Here is a 17,650-nt window from a genome sequence, read left to right on the forward strand (position 1 = left end):
GCCGTGCCCGTGCCCTCTCCTTTGGCCTTTGATGTATTCCACCTAGAGTGCCAGCAAGACAGCAAAGTCAGAATGGGCGGGGCCCACACAGATGGGCTCTTCTGGACCAGTGGCCACACCAGGAAGCTGTCAATCCTGAGGAAGCCTTTCCCAGGAAGTAATCCCAAGAAGGGGAGCTCATAATACCACCTGGTCAGGTGTCATTCTCCGCATCACAGGATTCACCTGAGGTTAGAAATACAGGCCTCACTATTTTCAAAACCAGCAAAGTCTTCAAGGTTTCAACTTGTTTTTAGCTTGCTAATAATATGAACTTGATTTAAAAACACATTAAAAGTGTTTTAAATCGAAAAGTTCTTGTTACATTTTACTATTCTTAGAGATTCCACTACTTTTTGTGGGTGATTTCATATCTTTGTTTCAAGTATTTATACCATTCCATTAATTTGTAATAAAAATACTGCATTGGCATTTAAAAATAAAAACTTAAAAAAATCATATTTGCTTATCGTTAGACATCTGAACTTTTTGTCTTCATAATTCCCATTTCTTGTCACCTGACGTTACTACTTGTATCTTCTAAAAGATTGGAATTCCATGTTTGGCATTGCTGAAAGGCAATACCACCAAAGGTATCCTAAACCTATTTCTTCAAACAAAGACTTGAGAAAACAGTAAAGAAGAAGAAGAAGATAAATAAATATTAAAGAAAAAAAAGAGGAAGGCAGGATCTCAGAATTGGAGGAGAAATAAGATGCTTGAGCTTGTCTTTCTGGAGTAAAACTTGCTCTCTAAAAGATCTGGTGGTTGATCATGGAGTCTCTGATCTAATGTCTAAAAACTTGTCATAACTCAGGAGTATTCTACATAATTAGCCTAACAAGGGAAATTAGGTAACGGGGCAATCAAGTTTGGGCACATTTCTGAGTCCATCTTCTCACTAATATGAAATCTGCTAGCATTAGGCATTCCCCCTCAGCTCCCGGTGCATACCTCAATCAGACACAACCCCAAATTGTAACTATTTATCCGTAGACATAGAGTCTGAGGACATCAATGAGACACAACCCCAAATTGTAACTATTTATCTGTAGACATAGAGTCTGAGGACGTTTATTCCCCTCATTCCTAGCCCAAGCTTTCAATGTATGTTTGTTAAATAAAAAAGTTAAAGTGACTGCATCTGATAGAAATTTTCAAAGCTTTTCATGATATAATTTTCAAAGCCCTGAGTGCTATCAAAGACCCCGTATCTCTTTGATCACTAATATTGCACTTTCATTCTGGGTATCACTTCTTCCTGCAGAGTTTCTAAACATCTCCTTACATTAGAGTGACTGCTTGCCCATGTGTGTTACCTGGCTGCTCAGCTTGGCTGCCTTCTTGGCCATTTCAATGTCGGGGCGACCAAGCATGCTAAGTCCGTGGCTGCCTTCCTTGCGGTGCTTGGCTCTGTACTCCACCTGAATCGAAGAAAAACAAAACGGACAACGTGTTCCAGGTGGCCGGGGCCTTGTACTACTTACTCACGGTGCATGGTGGTCTGGTAACATTTTTACCACCCACCTACCTCGCTGGCTTGTTTGGCAGCCTGCGTGGCCTTCTTGATGTCTGGCCGATCGGCCACTGTGGTGTAATGCAGGTTTTCTTTCGCATCTTTTTTGTAAGCGACCTTCATTTGGAGAAAGAAAACATTTGCTCATTTGAGAAACAGACTTTCTTTCTGAAAGGAACCTTTCTGATTAAAACCAAATCAATCCCACCACCATATATTTTAAACCACTAGATATAGAAATTAGGGTGGCCACTCTCTGGGCCCAGCCCACCACGCACCAGTGTGGGACCCCCTGGTGCGGGTGGGCCCCAGAGAGTGAGAAGAGGGACTCACGTTACTCTGCTTCTTGGCCACGTCCATGGCGTGTTTCACATCTGGGGGCTCCAGCATGATGGAATAGTTGGATTTGCCTTTCTCCTTGACAAACTTCTTCTTGTAATTTGTCTGAAAAGAGCCAGAATTTCTTAGGTGGGGAGGGGAAGCCAGGAACAGAATTGTTTTACTTGAAGAACTGTGAGAAGATCAAGGAAAATCCATGGTTCCCATTTTGGTGTCATTTTGGAACTGGGGTGTCTTGTCTGTATTCTAGTTCTTCTCTGTCATTTCTGTCCTGGAGCCTAACATTGGGCCACACACCAATCTTTAAAGAATGATGACAAGCAAAGCAAACTCTTTCATTCATCTTTTTAAAATAAAGGGAACCTTACATGGCTCATAAATACAAATTATTAAATATATGATTTATTGTAAATACACGATAAAATAATAAATACATGATCATTAAAGCATTATCCATAAGGATGTAGTGGGCAGAGATGTGGGAGATATGAAGACGTGATTTTGATTCTCTAAAATTGTTCAGCAGTTTAAGGAGAAGAGAGATGATGAGAAAGACAGATTTTCACTATCAAAGCTTCCTCCCTTTATTACCACTAGGGTAGTGATATCTTTAGTGCCAGAGAAGACATCCTATGGTAAAACCCATATCTGCCACAGTTGCCAAAACTGGAAAGTCACTAGATATTGAGTCTTTATTATTACTATTTTTGGTTGCATCGTGTGGCATGCAGGATCTTAGTTCCCCGACCAGGGATCGAACTCTGCATTGGGAGCACGGAGTCTTAGCCACTGGACCACCAGGGAAGTTCCTATTGAACTGTCTTTTAAGCCAGTGTTCAAAGTCCACATATAGGTACTGGCTGTAAGAGAAAGTGACGTAAAAGAAAGTCTGTGTGAGCAAAAACATGACTTTCAGTCTTTTGCTGGATGCTAAAGTAAAGTGGCATTGCTGTGGCCAAGAGTCCTGGGGCTGGTCACTTACATCACTGACGTTCTTGGTCACTTCTTTGACATGAATAGTGTCCCGGGTCTCTGGCAGCGTCGTGTACGAACCCTGCGCCAAGTGCTTCTTCACATACGACTTGTACTTGTTCTGGGAGAGCACAGAGAGCTTGTTACAATGCCGGCCTGGGGCATCAGCCCAGGACAGAAGGCAAGCATATGGGCTGCCGGGGGCGTACCTCGGACACCAGGCTGCTGACTGTCTTTGCCAGGAGGATCTGTGGCGTGTCAGGTACGGCATGGCAGCTTCCTCTTTCCTTGACGTGTTTCTCTTTGTATTTCAGCTACAGGGGTGAGAAAAAGGCATTTCTTCAGCTCCTCTGAGTCTCCTGCATATTTTTTATCAAGCTCCTGAGTTACTAAATAGAGCTGGTAGAGTAGTGTCATTGACATAGAAACATTAAACTCAGTGTAAGATTTGATATTTAGAAATCTTGGGAAATACCAAAACAGGATTTTCTTTATCTCGTGCAAGCTGGGGCTTTAGTAACAATCAGAATGAACATTATGATGAATCTTTATATATGCAGCTTTACTTCAGAGCACTTTGAAATGTCATTGGACCCTCCCCTAAGCCCTGGGAGGCATTATTAGTCCTTCTTTCCAGCTGAGGAAACAGGAAGCATAGGAAGAGTATGACCCCACGAAAATGAATATGTTCCCTTATAGAGTCCAGCCAGGCCCTCAGATCCCCAGTTCTGGCTGGGAGGGCTGGCACGTGGAGCCTCTGCATCAGGCCCGGCCACCTGACTGTTACAGCTTCCTGCTGCTGCCACCCTGCTCTGCCAAGTCACTGCTGTGGACTGGGGTCAGCAGCCCTCTGCAGTCCACAGGGTGCCCAGGGTGCCCCTGGGGACTGGGCTGCAGAAGACAGCCCTGTATGAGGCTAGGCCTCTGGGAGGGGACCGCATGCTTACATCACTTTCGATTATAGAATTCTTCAGGGCCAGCACCATGTCTTTATCATCCGTGACGGAAAGCTTGCAACCCTTGAGGTACTCTCGGTCCAGCTTGTATTCAAACTGTAACAGAAGAAAGTCAGAGGAAGCTGGAAAACGGTGCCAGGCACAGAAGCAAGATGGTATCTGGTTAAATTTCTAGGGAGTCTTCTTCTTGAGGGCACTATGAGGATTTGCTGCCAGGATGGGGGCAAAGGTTTCCCGGCTGGGTCCACTGCAAGCTGGGCTCCTCCTCGCCAGCCCCATGGCCAGGACAAAGCTTTCCTGGTCCTCCCCTGCCTCCCTCAAGAGCCATTAGTGTTTGGGCTCAGCCATGTGAGACCAAGCTGTGTGGCCAGGTCTACTTCCTGAGCTTGCCTTTCACACTTCACAACCCTCCTGTCCTTCTTGGATCTCAAATGAGCTAGGGAGTGACAGTGGTAATTATGGATAATGAGGGACGTTTCTGCCCTGGGTACGTCATGCAGTTCTGTCTCTCTTATCTCACATCGCTCTGCTGCAGGGTCGACTTAGCAGCCTGGATGAAGTCTGGGCGGTCAGGGGTCCATTTCCAGTAGGCTTTGGTGGCTTCATACTTCTTCTTGTAGTCCAGCTGTTTTTAACAAGATAGAAACAGGTCAGTTCATTAAGTGGCCTGAATTCACAACCACACACACAGCACAGAGGGACTCAGCTTGCATTTTAACAAATCATGGTTCTTTATGCAAGAAGAGAGCCCCAGTTAAAATTTCTATACAATTTATGCAACTAGTTTTGTCATCCTATGGGACCCGTTGGCCTCAAAATAGAAGCTAATAATTTTTAAAGGTTCCAGATGAAATGATTTTTCAAACTAACTCTGCCAGGGCAGTTTAATTATTTTGAGTCAAGTACTTTTAACTTCTAACTAAATTCAGACAACTTTAAAAAAAATTATTAAATACTTTTTATTTTCTGCCAGGCACTTCTCAAAGTGCTTTATAAATATTAACTCATTTAATCTTCATTACAACTTCATGAAATCAGCAGCTGAGGAACTGTCTAGAGGGCCTAAGCAAGCTGTCCAGGTGAGACAGCTAGTGAGCAGTGGAGCTGGGGTTCAAACCCAGGCAGCCTGGCTTCAGAGGGCGTGTGTACTTGCTAGGCTTGCATTTGAGCTGGAGAACTGGCTACCTCAGGCTGAATCTGAGGAAGAGAATGTATGTAGTTTCATTTGAGTGCCCTTGCCCTCACGACCAGCCACGTTTCTTCACTCTTTTTGTCTCTCCTTTTTCTTGGTCAAGGCATCATTTGTGTACAATAAGATACACATGCTTTCATGTATTAATTTTGATCAAATTTTTTCCATTGTGAAAATTTTCAAGCATATGAAGAGTTGCAAAAAAAAAAAAAGTTGCATGAATCTTACAGAGAATATCCATATACCCAGCACCTAGATTCTACAATGTACATTTTACTGCATTTGCTCTGTCCCAAATCTATGCTGCTACTTATCTCTCGGTCCATTCTCAGGACACCTGTAAGCTCCCTGTTAGCCCCTAAAGGCATTTCAGTTTGTTTGCCCTAATAAATACAATTCTCTGTGGCACTAGTGGTCACAGCTTGGATTTTATAACCTTTCATTATATAACCACATATATTTTTAAGAAGTCAATACTTATCTAAATGCACAAAAAAGTCCCTGTGGTTGAGGCTTTAAGATGCCCCATCATACACAAAGAAGAATCGGCACAGAGAGATGTGAGCAGGAGGAAGGTCTAGGTCAAGTCCTGACAGCATCAAGCAGCTCAAGAGTTCTCTTTTTTCAGAAGAAGGAGGCTCCAGAGTTTGAGGCAGGAGAAGAACAAAAAGACTGGAGACACTTTCAAAAATGTAACCTTCATTTCAGAATTAAACTCCCATTTCTCAGTCTCCTGACACAGCGGCTGAGTGGGTACAATATCCATGGGCCACCCTTGTTTTTTCCCACCTTTTCCTGGTGAGAACCATTTAGAGGTCAGCGTTATCACTCATGCTCCAGGGCCCAGCCCTTGATCTGGAGTCACTAGAACACAACTGCCTGAAGTGATGCCCAAAGAGGCCATGTGTCCTGCAGAAGCTGATGAACCCCTGTTAGATTTGGGGACTTACATTGGTGTTGACTTTGTAGGCATCCTTGGCTGCTTTGATATGAACAGCATCTGGCTCAATGGTACAGTTGGACTTAGTTCTCTGGTAAACTTCTTTGTATTTCAGCTGCAGGAGGAAACACAGGTGAATTTTTTAAAGCAGCCCACAAGTGTCTTAAAAAAAAAAATTAAAACTGTAACTATAGTACACAACACTTCTTAAGACTGAATACATCTGTTGTGAAGAAATGATGCAGCCATCGCATCTAGTAGACGTGCACTTATCCTGTCTCAGATCTTAGCGTCTGCCCCTCAGGACACACTGTATCTGTTCACTGAGTTACCATAGAATTTATGTCCTCTGAGCTTGTGCTGAAAAGAACAGCCGGATAGCAGTCTATGTGTTTTCCCTTCCCCAAATCAGAAACTCCAGAGTTTAGAACATCTTAAAAACCATTGATGGAAGACAAGACTTCCCCCAATGGCTCACCCGAATGGGATCAGGCTTGTCCTCCTTTCACACCCCTGTAAGTTGTAGCTGTTATCATGTTATGTTGTAATTATTTATCTATTCTTTCTATTGAGCTGAATCCTTTGCGGGCAAAGTTGTGCATCATTCATTATTTCATTCCTAGCAGCAAGCACTTAACAAACAACATATGTGGTCAGTCACTCAGTCATGTCTGACTCCTTGCAATCTCATGGACTGTAGCCTGCCAGGCTCCTCTGTCTATGGAATTTGCTAGGCAAAAATACTGGAGTGGGCTGCCATTTCCTCCTCCAAGGGATCCTCCTCACCTAGGGATGTAATCTGCATCTTCTGCACGGGCAGGCAGATTCTTTACCACTAGTGCCACCTGGGAAACCCCCAAGGAACCAAATAAATATTTGATGAATCAACGTACTGATGGATGAATGCTGTCATCACTGTTGCCATTGCTAGAGCCACCCCTAGTGAGTTTCAGTGGGAGGGGGAGAAACAGGGAAGGCTTAGCCTCTGTGAGCCTGGCTGGTCATTTTTTCACCTTGAGCCTGGAATTTCTAGCGTCACCCATTTTTGCTCCTTTTAAATTTCAGGGCCCTGGGGCCTCATCTCGGCCTTCTCACTAATTATTGCAGAAGGATCTTAGGTCTTAACATGGTTAAATCTGAAATAAAAACTGTCCAAAAGAAGCCACAGTAGCACTTACTAAATTTGCCTGATCATGTGAATCACAGTTTTCTGTACTTTTTCATAAATGTAGCAAATCAATAGCTTTAGGGTTCAGGCCTGGACATCCATATTTTTCATCAGTTCGGGTTATTGTTATAATCAGAAAGCTTAAGGAAATGGATGCAGAATTGCTTCATTTTTTTTTTTTTTCCAGTGAGAGAGAATGGGCTGCTCCACATAAGGGATCTAACTTATAGATGTTTATGAATACCCGATGCTCATGTTTGAAGTGCCAAAACTTATTTTATATGAAAAATATAATAAATAATTTTCAATGATTTATACATTTCTGCCTTCATAAACAGTGCACGGATATATTTAACATTTTTCTAGGCAACTCAGAGTCAATAGTGTGAACCCATTTGTTTATCTACCAAAGAACTCCTGAGCACCAGCCTCAGTCAAGGCTTTGGGGTAGGGATTCCACAGTTGCTTTTAGTATTCTTTATGATGCCCATAAAGCCATGGAGTTCTTTAAAATATTAATCTATTTGTTACCCAAAATGCAAGGAGATCAAACCAGTCAATCCTAAAGGAAATCAACCCTGAATTTTCATTGGAAGGACTGATGCTAAAGCTGAAGCTCCAATACTTTGGCCACCTGATATGAAGAGCTGACTCACTGGAAAAGACCCCGATGCTGGGAGATTGATGGCAGGAGGAAAAGGGGGGGACAGAGGATGACATAGTTGGACGGCATCACCAACTCACTGGACATGAATTTGGGCAAACTCCATGAGACAGTGAAGCATAGGGAAGCCTGGCATGCTGCAGTCCAGCAAAGAATTGGACACAACTCAGTGACTGAACAACCACCACCAAAATGATGAGTTTTCCACCACAGAATCTAGCTATGTATATCAAAATATATGGATATAATTTCTACTCAGAGTATTAAGATTTAATGGCTACCTTGTTCCTCTTAGCTGAGATGAAGCTTATAGAGGATTTATTAATAGAGTTTATGGCCCACTGCATTTTTCAAATGGTCTCAACAATATCCTCCTCCGCTACATGCTTTTCTGCAATGTGACCTTCCCATGTGTTCACCCAGAGGAGGCCTATGTCTCTTCACCCCTTGAATCTAGGTGTGCATACTGTGCCCAGCAACATAATGCAACAGTGACTCTGTGTCAGTTCTAGAAGTAGCCCTTAATGGGTCTGGGTCTTCTACCCCAGCCTCTTAAGGACACGTCCACCACACTGTGAGACAACCAAACCACAAAGGCCATGTATAGAGGTTCCTGTCTGTACCTGAGTGCCCTGAGTAGCTGAGTGCCCAGCCAAGCCGTGATCAGGCGCCAGCGCTGGGAGCAAACAATTCGTGGTTGTTGCAGCTCTCCTGGGCTGCAGCTGTCTGCTAGCACACGTAATAGAGCATTGACTCAGCTATGCCCAGTCTGCTCACAGAATGCTGAGCCAAAAAGGATGACTGCTGTCTCAAACTGCTACAATTTAGATTGATTGTTACACAGGTATAGATAATTGGTCCTGGGTTTGTTAAATCACACTAGAAAGAGGCCAAGGTGAGAGGGGCTGCAAAGCCACCCCAGTACTTACATCACTGACTTCATCTTTGACCTTCCGGACATGCAGCAACATGGGCGTGTCGTGAATTGTGGTGTAGCCTCTGGGTTTCGCTTTGTTGTATTCCAACTTATACAGTATCTGAAAGAGATGTCAAGGCAGAAAGAGCCAACTTTATGCATCTCAATTTATCTTGGAATATATGTAAAAATATAAAGGGAACATGGTTGCTATTGTCATTGAGTATATACAAAGGAGAGAGAGTCCCATAAACTCATCAGGTTTTCATGCTTTCTGCAAACGCTCCTGTGCCTCTACAATGTGGTGTCAGCTAATTTGGCTGGGATGATTCTTTACTCTAAAAGAAGAGTCCTGAGCAGAGTAGGACATTCAGTGTCCCTACCTCCCTCCCACTAAATGGCAGTAGAATCTTCCAAACAGATAACCATCTAAAATGCCCTTCCACATTTGCAAATACCCCCAAGGTCAAGAAACCACTCAGAGCTCCCTGTACTTACATCACTGATTTGTTTGTTGACTTTTGTAGTACGTAGGTGTTCTGGAGTATCCACGATTGAGGTAAACTTGTCCTTTGTTTCTTCATAATTCTTTCTGTACTTGATCTAAATTGTAGAGGAGAAGAACAAGTTAACTTGAAGTAGGAGAGGGCCTTCAGGGACTCTAGCTTTCCTTTTGAGACAGTCCCATGGAAAACAACAGGATTATTATATAAGCCATAGATATGGGGAATGATGCCATGCTTTCATATTAAATCTTTTTGATAGCAATTGGGTAATAGAGTGAGAAAATAACAATAAGAATAAAATGATAGTTTCCAGATATTTTATCCATGTGGAAACTGAGCCCCAGAGAGGTTAAGAATATAAGCTAAGGGCATGTGTAGAATGAAATCTCAGAGCCAGGCCTAGACCCATACTCTCTGGACTCTGACAAGTAATGATTCACTCACAGTAAGCTGCATGAAATATGTATTTTCTTAAGCTATATTTTCATATCAAAGATGTAACATGAAAAAAATGAATACAAACAGTTCAAAGCAATTATTTTAAAAGACATTCACTTTTGAAACTTTCAAGTCATGATTTTTTTTTTCATGCACATAAGCAGTTTCAAGCAGACACAAAGAACGTAGCAAAATTCCATGCACAACTATCCGATGATCATATCAAGATGAAGAGAAAAGTTCAGGCCAATAGTATGTCCATAGGAAGGCATCCTCATTTCATGTGTGGGTCTGATGTCATACTAAAGTGATAAAACAAGTTGCTAATACAAAAGATTGATTAAAAACTTTTTTGGGGTGTGGAAACAATGGCATTTTATTAACATTGTATCTGGTAGTTAGGCAATGACCACTGTTTTTTTCAACTTCAAATTTACCTTTCAACATATGATGGAAATGTGGTGGAGTGTGCTTCAGATGACCTTGTAGGAAGGCAAGGTGATCAGTAGTATTGTTAACATATGTGCGTGAGGACAGATGTGCTGAAATAACCTAACGAATACAGCAACACAAGAAGGGCTATGAATATGTCCAATATTCAAAGAGCTGCACCATCATCCTCATCTCTCCAAAATGGTACAGAGTAGTCATCAGAGAGCAATGTACACACTGGATGAAAATTTTACATATTCAGACCTTTTAAATACTGTCAAATTTAACTAAGATCCTTATCTCTAATAAATCTATTTCTTTGGGGCAAACAGGGAAAAACAAACTAACGTCATACCAATTTGGAAAACTTTGGCAGTTTGAAAAAGCCTGTCTTACTAGGAGTTCCAAAGGTGTCGGAAGACGCAGAGATGCTGGCCGGCCGCTGCGGCGCGGCACTCGGCCACACCCAGAAGTAATTGGCAGGGAGTGAACGTTTATGCAGCTTTGTCGTGTGAAACCAGCTGGGGCAGGGGCAGGGGCAGGGAACCAGGGAAACCTTAGAGACGAATGCCCCCAAGGCTTCTCAGTCTCTTCTTCTCATCTCATCAGACGTTACCTGGCTCCACATGTATGTGTTGTAGAGGGCAGTCAACATATCTGGACGCAGGATTTCATTGCATCCTTGTTTCAGAAGCATCTTGGCACTAGATTTATATTTTCTCTGTTCATGCAAAAAGCAGTGAAGCACAAAAGAGACTTATGAAGACAGAAAAGAAGACAGCTCTATATCCCGATCACCTCTGAGTGAAGAGATGTAGGCATACACACTTTGTGTTCTCACGTGTATGTGTGGGTGAAGACACCAAATGCATTATAATGCCAAGCAGGCTGACTGTGAATTTGCAGCTGGCCACCATAGCCTTTGTGAATGGGCAATAACAGAGCTAGACCCACCAAAATTGCCTCAGAAAAGATGATATCATTGGAGTAGAAAAATACAGTAAGGAGTTCTGTCCTCTTGCCATTAATTTGTTTGTTTCTGCATTTGCACCTTAATTTGCACTTTGGACCTGCAGTTGACACACAGGCCCTCCAGAAGGATGAAGGGTGGAAGGACCCAGCTGTGCATCGCCTCTTCACCACAGCACACGTGAGGACACAGAGCATAGACTGGCACACTCAAAGAGCTCGTGGGCTCTTTGGGTGGCTAGACAGATACTCTGGAACAGAACATCCCAATATCATAGGCAGAACCTATGACATCCTTGCAGCAGACGGGACGACATCTCATGAGAAACTGGAGCGCAGTCCTGCTTGGCCATCCGGGCGGCCCCATCACAGTACCTGACTGATCTGGTCGCCTGCGATCTTAGCCAGCAGATGTCTAGGCTCATCGACTACCAGGTGGTATTTATCTTTCCGCTGCTCATAATCAGCTCTGTATTTTTTCTGCTCAAACATCATATCAAATTATAGCAAGAGTACAATTTCAAGGCTGTATAGAAATGTCCCAAGATAAACACTTCAGAGAGCCAGAAACATGTCCTTTCTAGAGGTAGGCTCCCAAAGCATCCAGGGTAATGAAAACAGGAAGGCAGAGAGAGTTAAACAAAGGAAGATCACCTGGAGAAGGCTGGGGCTTGGGCTAGATCAATTATGACACCCAAGTGGAAGCACCTCGTGCCTAAAATGTCCCATCTTTATATATGATGTCATTAGCAATGTTGGTTTTATGACATCCTATATTGTATTTATAAGGCACTGACAAGCTATAGGCTTACTACTAAATGCTGGTAAAACCAAAAGCATATTCATGGACACATTCTAATGCTAGTTAATTTATCTTATTATAAAAGAGACCTGGAAATACTTCATGAGTTAGAAAAATAGAAACAAAATATATCAAGACTGTCTTCCTAAGAAGTTACTGACAGTAATTCTTCAGAGTCATCCCACCTGGAAATCTACTGCAAATAAAGCAAATTTAAAAAACAAAAAATGAAACACGTTGAAATAAATATACCATTGGCTATATTTTCATTTTTTAGATTCATTTTACTAATTTTCTAATGTTTTTGAATTTATGTAAATCTGTAGAAAATACAAAGACAGGAAATTAAATGTAAAACCATCCAAACATGTTAATTCATAGCTTGCTTATTTCATCATTTTAAGCTAAATTTAACTTAAACTATTGCAAAGCCAGTTCCACAAAAAACTGGGTAGAAGACAGAGGAATATCTTGAATGCAAATGGACACTTCTGTGCAATGTGTGAGTAACTATGGCAATATATTTGAATGTGTGAATCACAACTACACGACTACAGCTGCCATTTCTGGGCCTTGGTAAGGGATACTAAATTAACTTTGAACTTATGGGTCTCCCAACTCTATACAGAATCCTGCTGAAGGGAGTTCAGCTGAGAAGCACCCAAAGGGCTGTGCTGCCCCATGCCAGTGTCGGCAGAGGCCACGCTGGCTGTGGGCCCTCACTCCACTCTGCACAGGCCCTTCATTTGTTCTTATTCCTGCTTTTGGCAGAGCCCATAAAACAGGGATATCATAAGTGTCTTCCCAAAGACTCAAAGGCTTTCCTGTCATTTTATGTGTTGAGTTTTAATCGAATGTCACTTATAGAGTACTAAGGTAAGTTAATAGGTTAAACTGGATCAGGTCATACGTACCTCATTCATCAGTTGAGTTGCAAACTTGAAATGCCTATTGATTGGACAATCAGCAACATACTTGAAATTTGACTTTGTCCTTTCAAATACCTCTTTATACTTATACTAGATAAAACAGAAACATGGTTACTTGATAGCAGGTTGTGATTATCTTAAGAGTGAGACATGTGTGATTAATTCATTCATAGAGTTAACAAGTAATTATTGAATGTACTCTATTTCCCAAAGCAATGAAGGGCATACCACCCCAATGCCTTGAAAACTGGCCCCCAAATACATACTTTCATTGAATAGATGTCAAATGGATCTATTCCCATATTGGGTAAAAATTCAAATCAGTTTCTTCTTTGTTTCAATATTTATAGTGATAATTATTTTACTTTGAAGGTATTTCCATGTGTACGTGAAGGCAGTTTTTAACCCTTTAATTAGTTTTCCAGGAATTAATCAGATAATTATAATATTTTAGAGTAAGAATATGCTAGCATCTAGACCACTACCTGTTTTTAAATAGCCCATGAACTAGACAATTTTTTTTAATAATCTTTACGGATTGTAACAAAGAATATGTGACAGAATGAACATGGTCCACAAAATCTAAACTATTTACTCTCTGGCACCTTTCAGAGAAATTTGCTGACTTCTATTTTAGAACTCAAAGGAAACCAATCTGACTGCTTTATTTTGTAAGTAGGAAAATGAGGCCATAAAAAAGTTATTTGCTTCAAGTCACATGTTTGTGAATTAAAATAATCTCACTTTATATCTGCTGCCGTATCAAATCATCCAGAGACATATTACTAGGAAGGAAATTCTGGAAAAGCCATGAGGAAGGAGTTGTACTGAGATGGCCTTTTATCAAATTCCAAGGAATGATACAAATAAATGATTACTGTTGTCAGTGAGGTCAGTACTAAAATATTCCTGAGTAGAGTGAATAATGCAGTATGTTCCTACTTTAGGGTGTAGAAGCAAGGACAGAGATGGAAATACGAGAAGCTGTTTCCTCAGTTCTAGTGCTCTCTGGGGGCAGTGGAGTACACTGCATGGATGTAGCCATTATCCCTGGGTAAATACATACCTTGCTGTAGAGAGTCTTGTTCTTTTCAGCCAGAGTAAAGTCGGGAGTATCATAGGCATAGCAACCAATGCCTTTAAGCCAGGTCAAATCTTGTTTATATTTCACCTGGGAGAAGAACATCAAAGAGTTTTAAGAACCTACCTCCAAATAGCAGGTTAGGATCAACGAAAGTAGAACAAATAGAAGCTCTGACTGTGAGGTATATGGAATGATAAAGTACTGAAATAATTATTTAAGAGGCGTTTCCATTAATACTGATTTTTGCCCACTTTATGGTATATTGTACTGCATTTGGGAATTTTCATTTTAATACCAATTAAAGCAATTCAAATGTAACAGGCATACTTTCCTAGAGAGTATATCATTAAGCTGGCAGCTGTATTTTCATATAAAGAACTAAAACTTCTTCCTAAATGAGCATTGTTATGTGTCTTAATTGCTTCGTGAAGTAGTAGACCAAAAACAGGTTATTGTTTAGATGAAATATATCACTTCCAGACATGTAATATGATGTAACACATTTAGAAGAAAAATTAGGCTGACACATTTGAATACATTTTTCTGTCTCTCAAGTTGAAGCTCACTTATTCAGCAATGAGTGTTAGGACTTAAACATCCATACACAGGAGCTAAAAGTTAGTCAAGTTTAAATCAGTTGTTATACAGTTTTTGATTTCATAAGTCATGTGGGCATATGAATTTATGTGTAAAAATAGATTTCACAACTCACATCACTAACTGCATCAGTGACTGCCCGATGGTGGAAATGCTCAGGGCGATCAGGAATGGACCTCCAGATTCCCAGCTGGCTCATGTAGTTCTCCTTGTATTTTATCTATAAAACCACAAAGACAGTTTTAACGTCTTATCCAAAGTTAACGTAAAAAAATCTACTTGTTTTCAGAGAGCTTTAGGAAAGGGAGGATACTTTAAAAAATGCTGGTGGGTTACTGAGTCCAACACAAGCAGAAATAAGTAGGGCCGTACTTTGCTGACGTGGTCTGTGACTGTGCGATGGTAAACGATGTCGAGAGCATCCTTCACAGTGTGGTATTTCCCTTTGGTCTTTTGAAATGTTTCTTTATAGCGTAGCTGGAATGAGAAAAAGCACATGGATTGTGAAAAACGACCACATTATATAATTTAGCTCTTTTAACCTTGAATTCTCTTGTCTTATTTCTTATTTTTCTCTTGAATAAATTTGGGAGAGATCAAAAAGCTCTCTCACATCCTGGAAAAGGACTTTAGGAGAAAACTAATGAAACTTGCATAAAGTATGGAGTTTACTTAAAAATAGTGTATCAATATTGGCTTGTGACATATGTCCCATGGTAATGTAGGCTGTTAACAATAGGGCTCTGGGTGTAGGCTATGTGAGAACTCTGTACTATACTATTGCTATAGCTTTTCTATAAATCTACAAGTCCTTTAAAAGTTTATTTAAATGTAAAATGAGCAAACCAAAAGCTCATTTGGGAGGAGAAGGGAAAAAAAAGCATAACTTTGTTGAGCCCAAGACCTACTAATGTACATGGAAAAAGAAGAAAGATTTAGTTTTAACTCCTGTATTAAAATGTCTTCTCCATGGAGCAATCCTGAAACTTGATTTCATAATAATCTCTATCTTTGTGATATTTCAAAAGATATAGCTCTGACTTTAGCCTAGGAATATCACAGAAGAGTCATCTCATTTGCACTAAATGAATACTTCTCTCAGCACAACCTCAAACAAATCCTTTCTGGGTACTGAGCAAACACATATTGAAGGATTCCTTTGTTTTTCAGATGGGTAATCTCTTAAGATCATTTTGCTCTACTTGTGGGGATAGCCATGGTAGATAGGCTGAACTTAATGTGAGATACCACCCTTGTTACACTGGTGTAAAATGAGCTCCAGGGGCCAATTTCACTGTGTGGACATCTCTGAGAAGTGGTGATGCAGAGTAAGTTTGGTTCAAATTAATATTCAACAGTAACCTTGAAGTGATAAAGATGGGGATGTCACAAGGAGACAAAAAATATCCAAGCAAATTGATTTTGATGTTAGCATATGATTTTCTTTGGTGGCTCAGACAGTGAAAATCTGCCCACAATGAGAGAGATCTAGGGTTGGATCCCTGGGTCAGGAAGATCCCTTGGAGAAGGGAAAGGCTACCCACTCCAGTATTCTTGCCTGGAGAATTCCCTGGACAGAGAAGACTGGCAGGCTGCAGTCCATGGTGTCACAAAGAGTTGGACACAACTGAGTGACCAACACTTTCACACTTTATAATTTTCTCAGCTTATATATTAAACAAACTGACGTGGCCTTTTTCCAACTAGCAGACTCCTTTTAGCTGCAAATGAAAATTTATGACAAAATTATAGAACTGAGATATTGTTCCAATTCGCTGTACCTTTTCACATTTCAGTTTAGGGATCACTGTAACTAGCTAAGATGCCTTGAAATCCTAGAGTTATGTTGCTAAGTTGAGGGTGATGGGGTTGTTACCTGTTACCTGAACAGATGCAATGAATTCACAGTTGGATTCTGGGACACAAAACTGGTAAGGACCAGCCATCTACCCGGGGTTGATTTATTTCATATCTTCATTAACAGAAAATCTCATTACCATTGAAAGGCACTCTTATCCTTGATCATATGGCATGGGAGATTAAAATCTGTCCCTCCTAATTCTAACAAATGTATCATTCACATGAGTTAGCAATCAAGAGAGGAACAAATATTTTCTGAATGTCAACTAAGAGACTAGTACTGTTTTAAAAATGTGTACCATTATCCTGAAATTTAGTCTAATTTAATTATCACAATTCTTATCCTTATTCCAAATACAAGAAAAGAGTCTCAGAAAAAATAGGTAAATTATATAGAGTCGTACACCAGGCAAATCACAGCATCTGGATTTTAAACTGTGTTTGGCTGGCTCCCAGGGCAGCATTTTATGGATAAGTAACAACTAGTCATTAAGTATCCCTAGGAAATGCTACCAAAGAATCAGAAGGGTCATATTTTTGCTCAGAAGAGTAACGAGAAAAGCCGTAGGTTCTCAGGATCTCCCAGCATTATTCTCAGCGACTTTGCCAAATGGGTATTGTTTGTGCCCGTTTGGCTTTTGTGTTTTCATTTTTTTCCTGATCTCATGCTTCTTAGGTACCACCACCTCGGCTGCCCCCTCACAGCAGAAGGAAGAAGGGAGAGATGCATACATCACTGGCGTTCCAGTAAGCCCTCTTGGCTCTGATGAGGATTGGCGTGTCTGGAACCGGAGTGTACTTGTCCTTCATCTTTTCATACTGAATCTTGTACTTGTTCTAAGAAATGAAGATGGAAGAGACAGAAACTTAAGCTCAGGAGTGTTCATCCTTCCCAATTCACAACCATGTCACAGATCCATCCTAGGGACACAATGGATAATGCTCGTTAAGAGAAAAGCTCTGCCTTCTGTGTCTTGATACTGCTGAGCGCAACTTCTAGAAAGGAGCTCTCTGATCAGAGGCAGCAGGTAGAGGTTTGAATGAAGGATTTGTTTTCTTTGCCCGGTGCCTCAGTGCTGAATTCCCAACTTACCTCGCTGACCATGTCCTTCACGTGTCTGGCGTGCTTCAGGGCTGTGGTCTGGTTTCCAGCGTGATGATGGGGTCTTTCTTTGGTGGCGAGTTCAACATACAGATACTAAATTATAAGAATAGGGATCAGATGTTATAGAGATAAAACACCATACTTAGTATTCAGTCCTCTTTACTCATTTCTAACCCTAAAATGGAAGGGCAGTATCTACCTGTTTTTGCCCTTTTGTTTGTTACAT

General features: G+C 41.1%; 1 protein-coding gene across 16 annotated transcripts in view; it reads right to left on the reverse strand.

The window, feature by feature from the left end:
- Positions 1-17,650, reverse strand: part of NEB (nebulin) — a 208,427-nt gene that overhangs the window by 33,693 nt on the left and 157,084 nt on the right. For 14 of the 16 annotated variants that reach the window (XM_010839994.1, XM_010839993.1, XM_010839991.1 and 11 more), the window contains exons 113-129: positions 17,413-17,517; positions 17,052-17,156; positions 14,832-14,936; positions 14,575-14,679; positions 13,845-13,949; positions 12,764-12,868; positions 10,695-10,799; positions 9,201-9,305; positions 8,716-8,823; positions 5,965-6,069; positions 4,343-4,447; positions 3,814-3,918; positions 3,076-3,180; positions 2,877-2,987; positions 1,889-1,999; positions 1,571-1,672; positions 1,359-1,463 (exon numbers count right to left, since the gene is read on the reverse strand). In XM_010839994.1, coding sequence (XP_010838296.1) covers positions 1,359-1,463; positions 1,571-1,672; positions 1,889-1,999; positions 2,877-2,987; positions 3,076-3,180; positions 3,814-3,918; positions 4,343-4,447; positions 5,965-6,069; positions 8,716-8,823; positions 9,201-9,305; positions 10,695-10,799; positions 12,764-12,868; positions 13,845-13,949; positions 14,575-14,679; positions 14,832-14,936; positions 17,052-17,156; positions 17,413-17,517 — 1,797 coding nt within the window. Of the gene's footprint in view, positions 1-1,358; positions 1,464-1,570; positions 1,673-1,888; positions 2,000-2,876; positions 2,988-3,075; positions 3,181-3,813; positions 3,919-4,342; positions 4,448-5,964; positions 6,070-8,715; positions 8,824-9,200; positions 9,306-10,694; positions 10,800-11,422; positions 11,528-12,763; positions 12,869-13,844; positions 13,950-14,574; positions 14,680-14,831; positions 14,937-17,051; positions 17,157-17,412; positions 17,518-17,650 lie in introns of all 16 variants that reach the window. The other 2 variants (XM_010839989.1, XM_010839979.1) reach the window with 1 other exon arrangement.

This window comes from Bison bison, unplaced genomic scaffold, assembly GCF_000754665.1.
Source record: "Bison bison bison isolate TAMUID 2011002044 unplaced genomic scaffold, Bison_UMD1.0 scf7180017864139, whole genome shotgun sequence".
Lineage (NCBI taxonomy): Eukaryota > Metazoa > Chordata > Mammalia > Artiodactyla > Bovidae > Bison > Bison bison.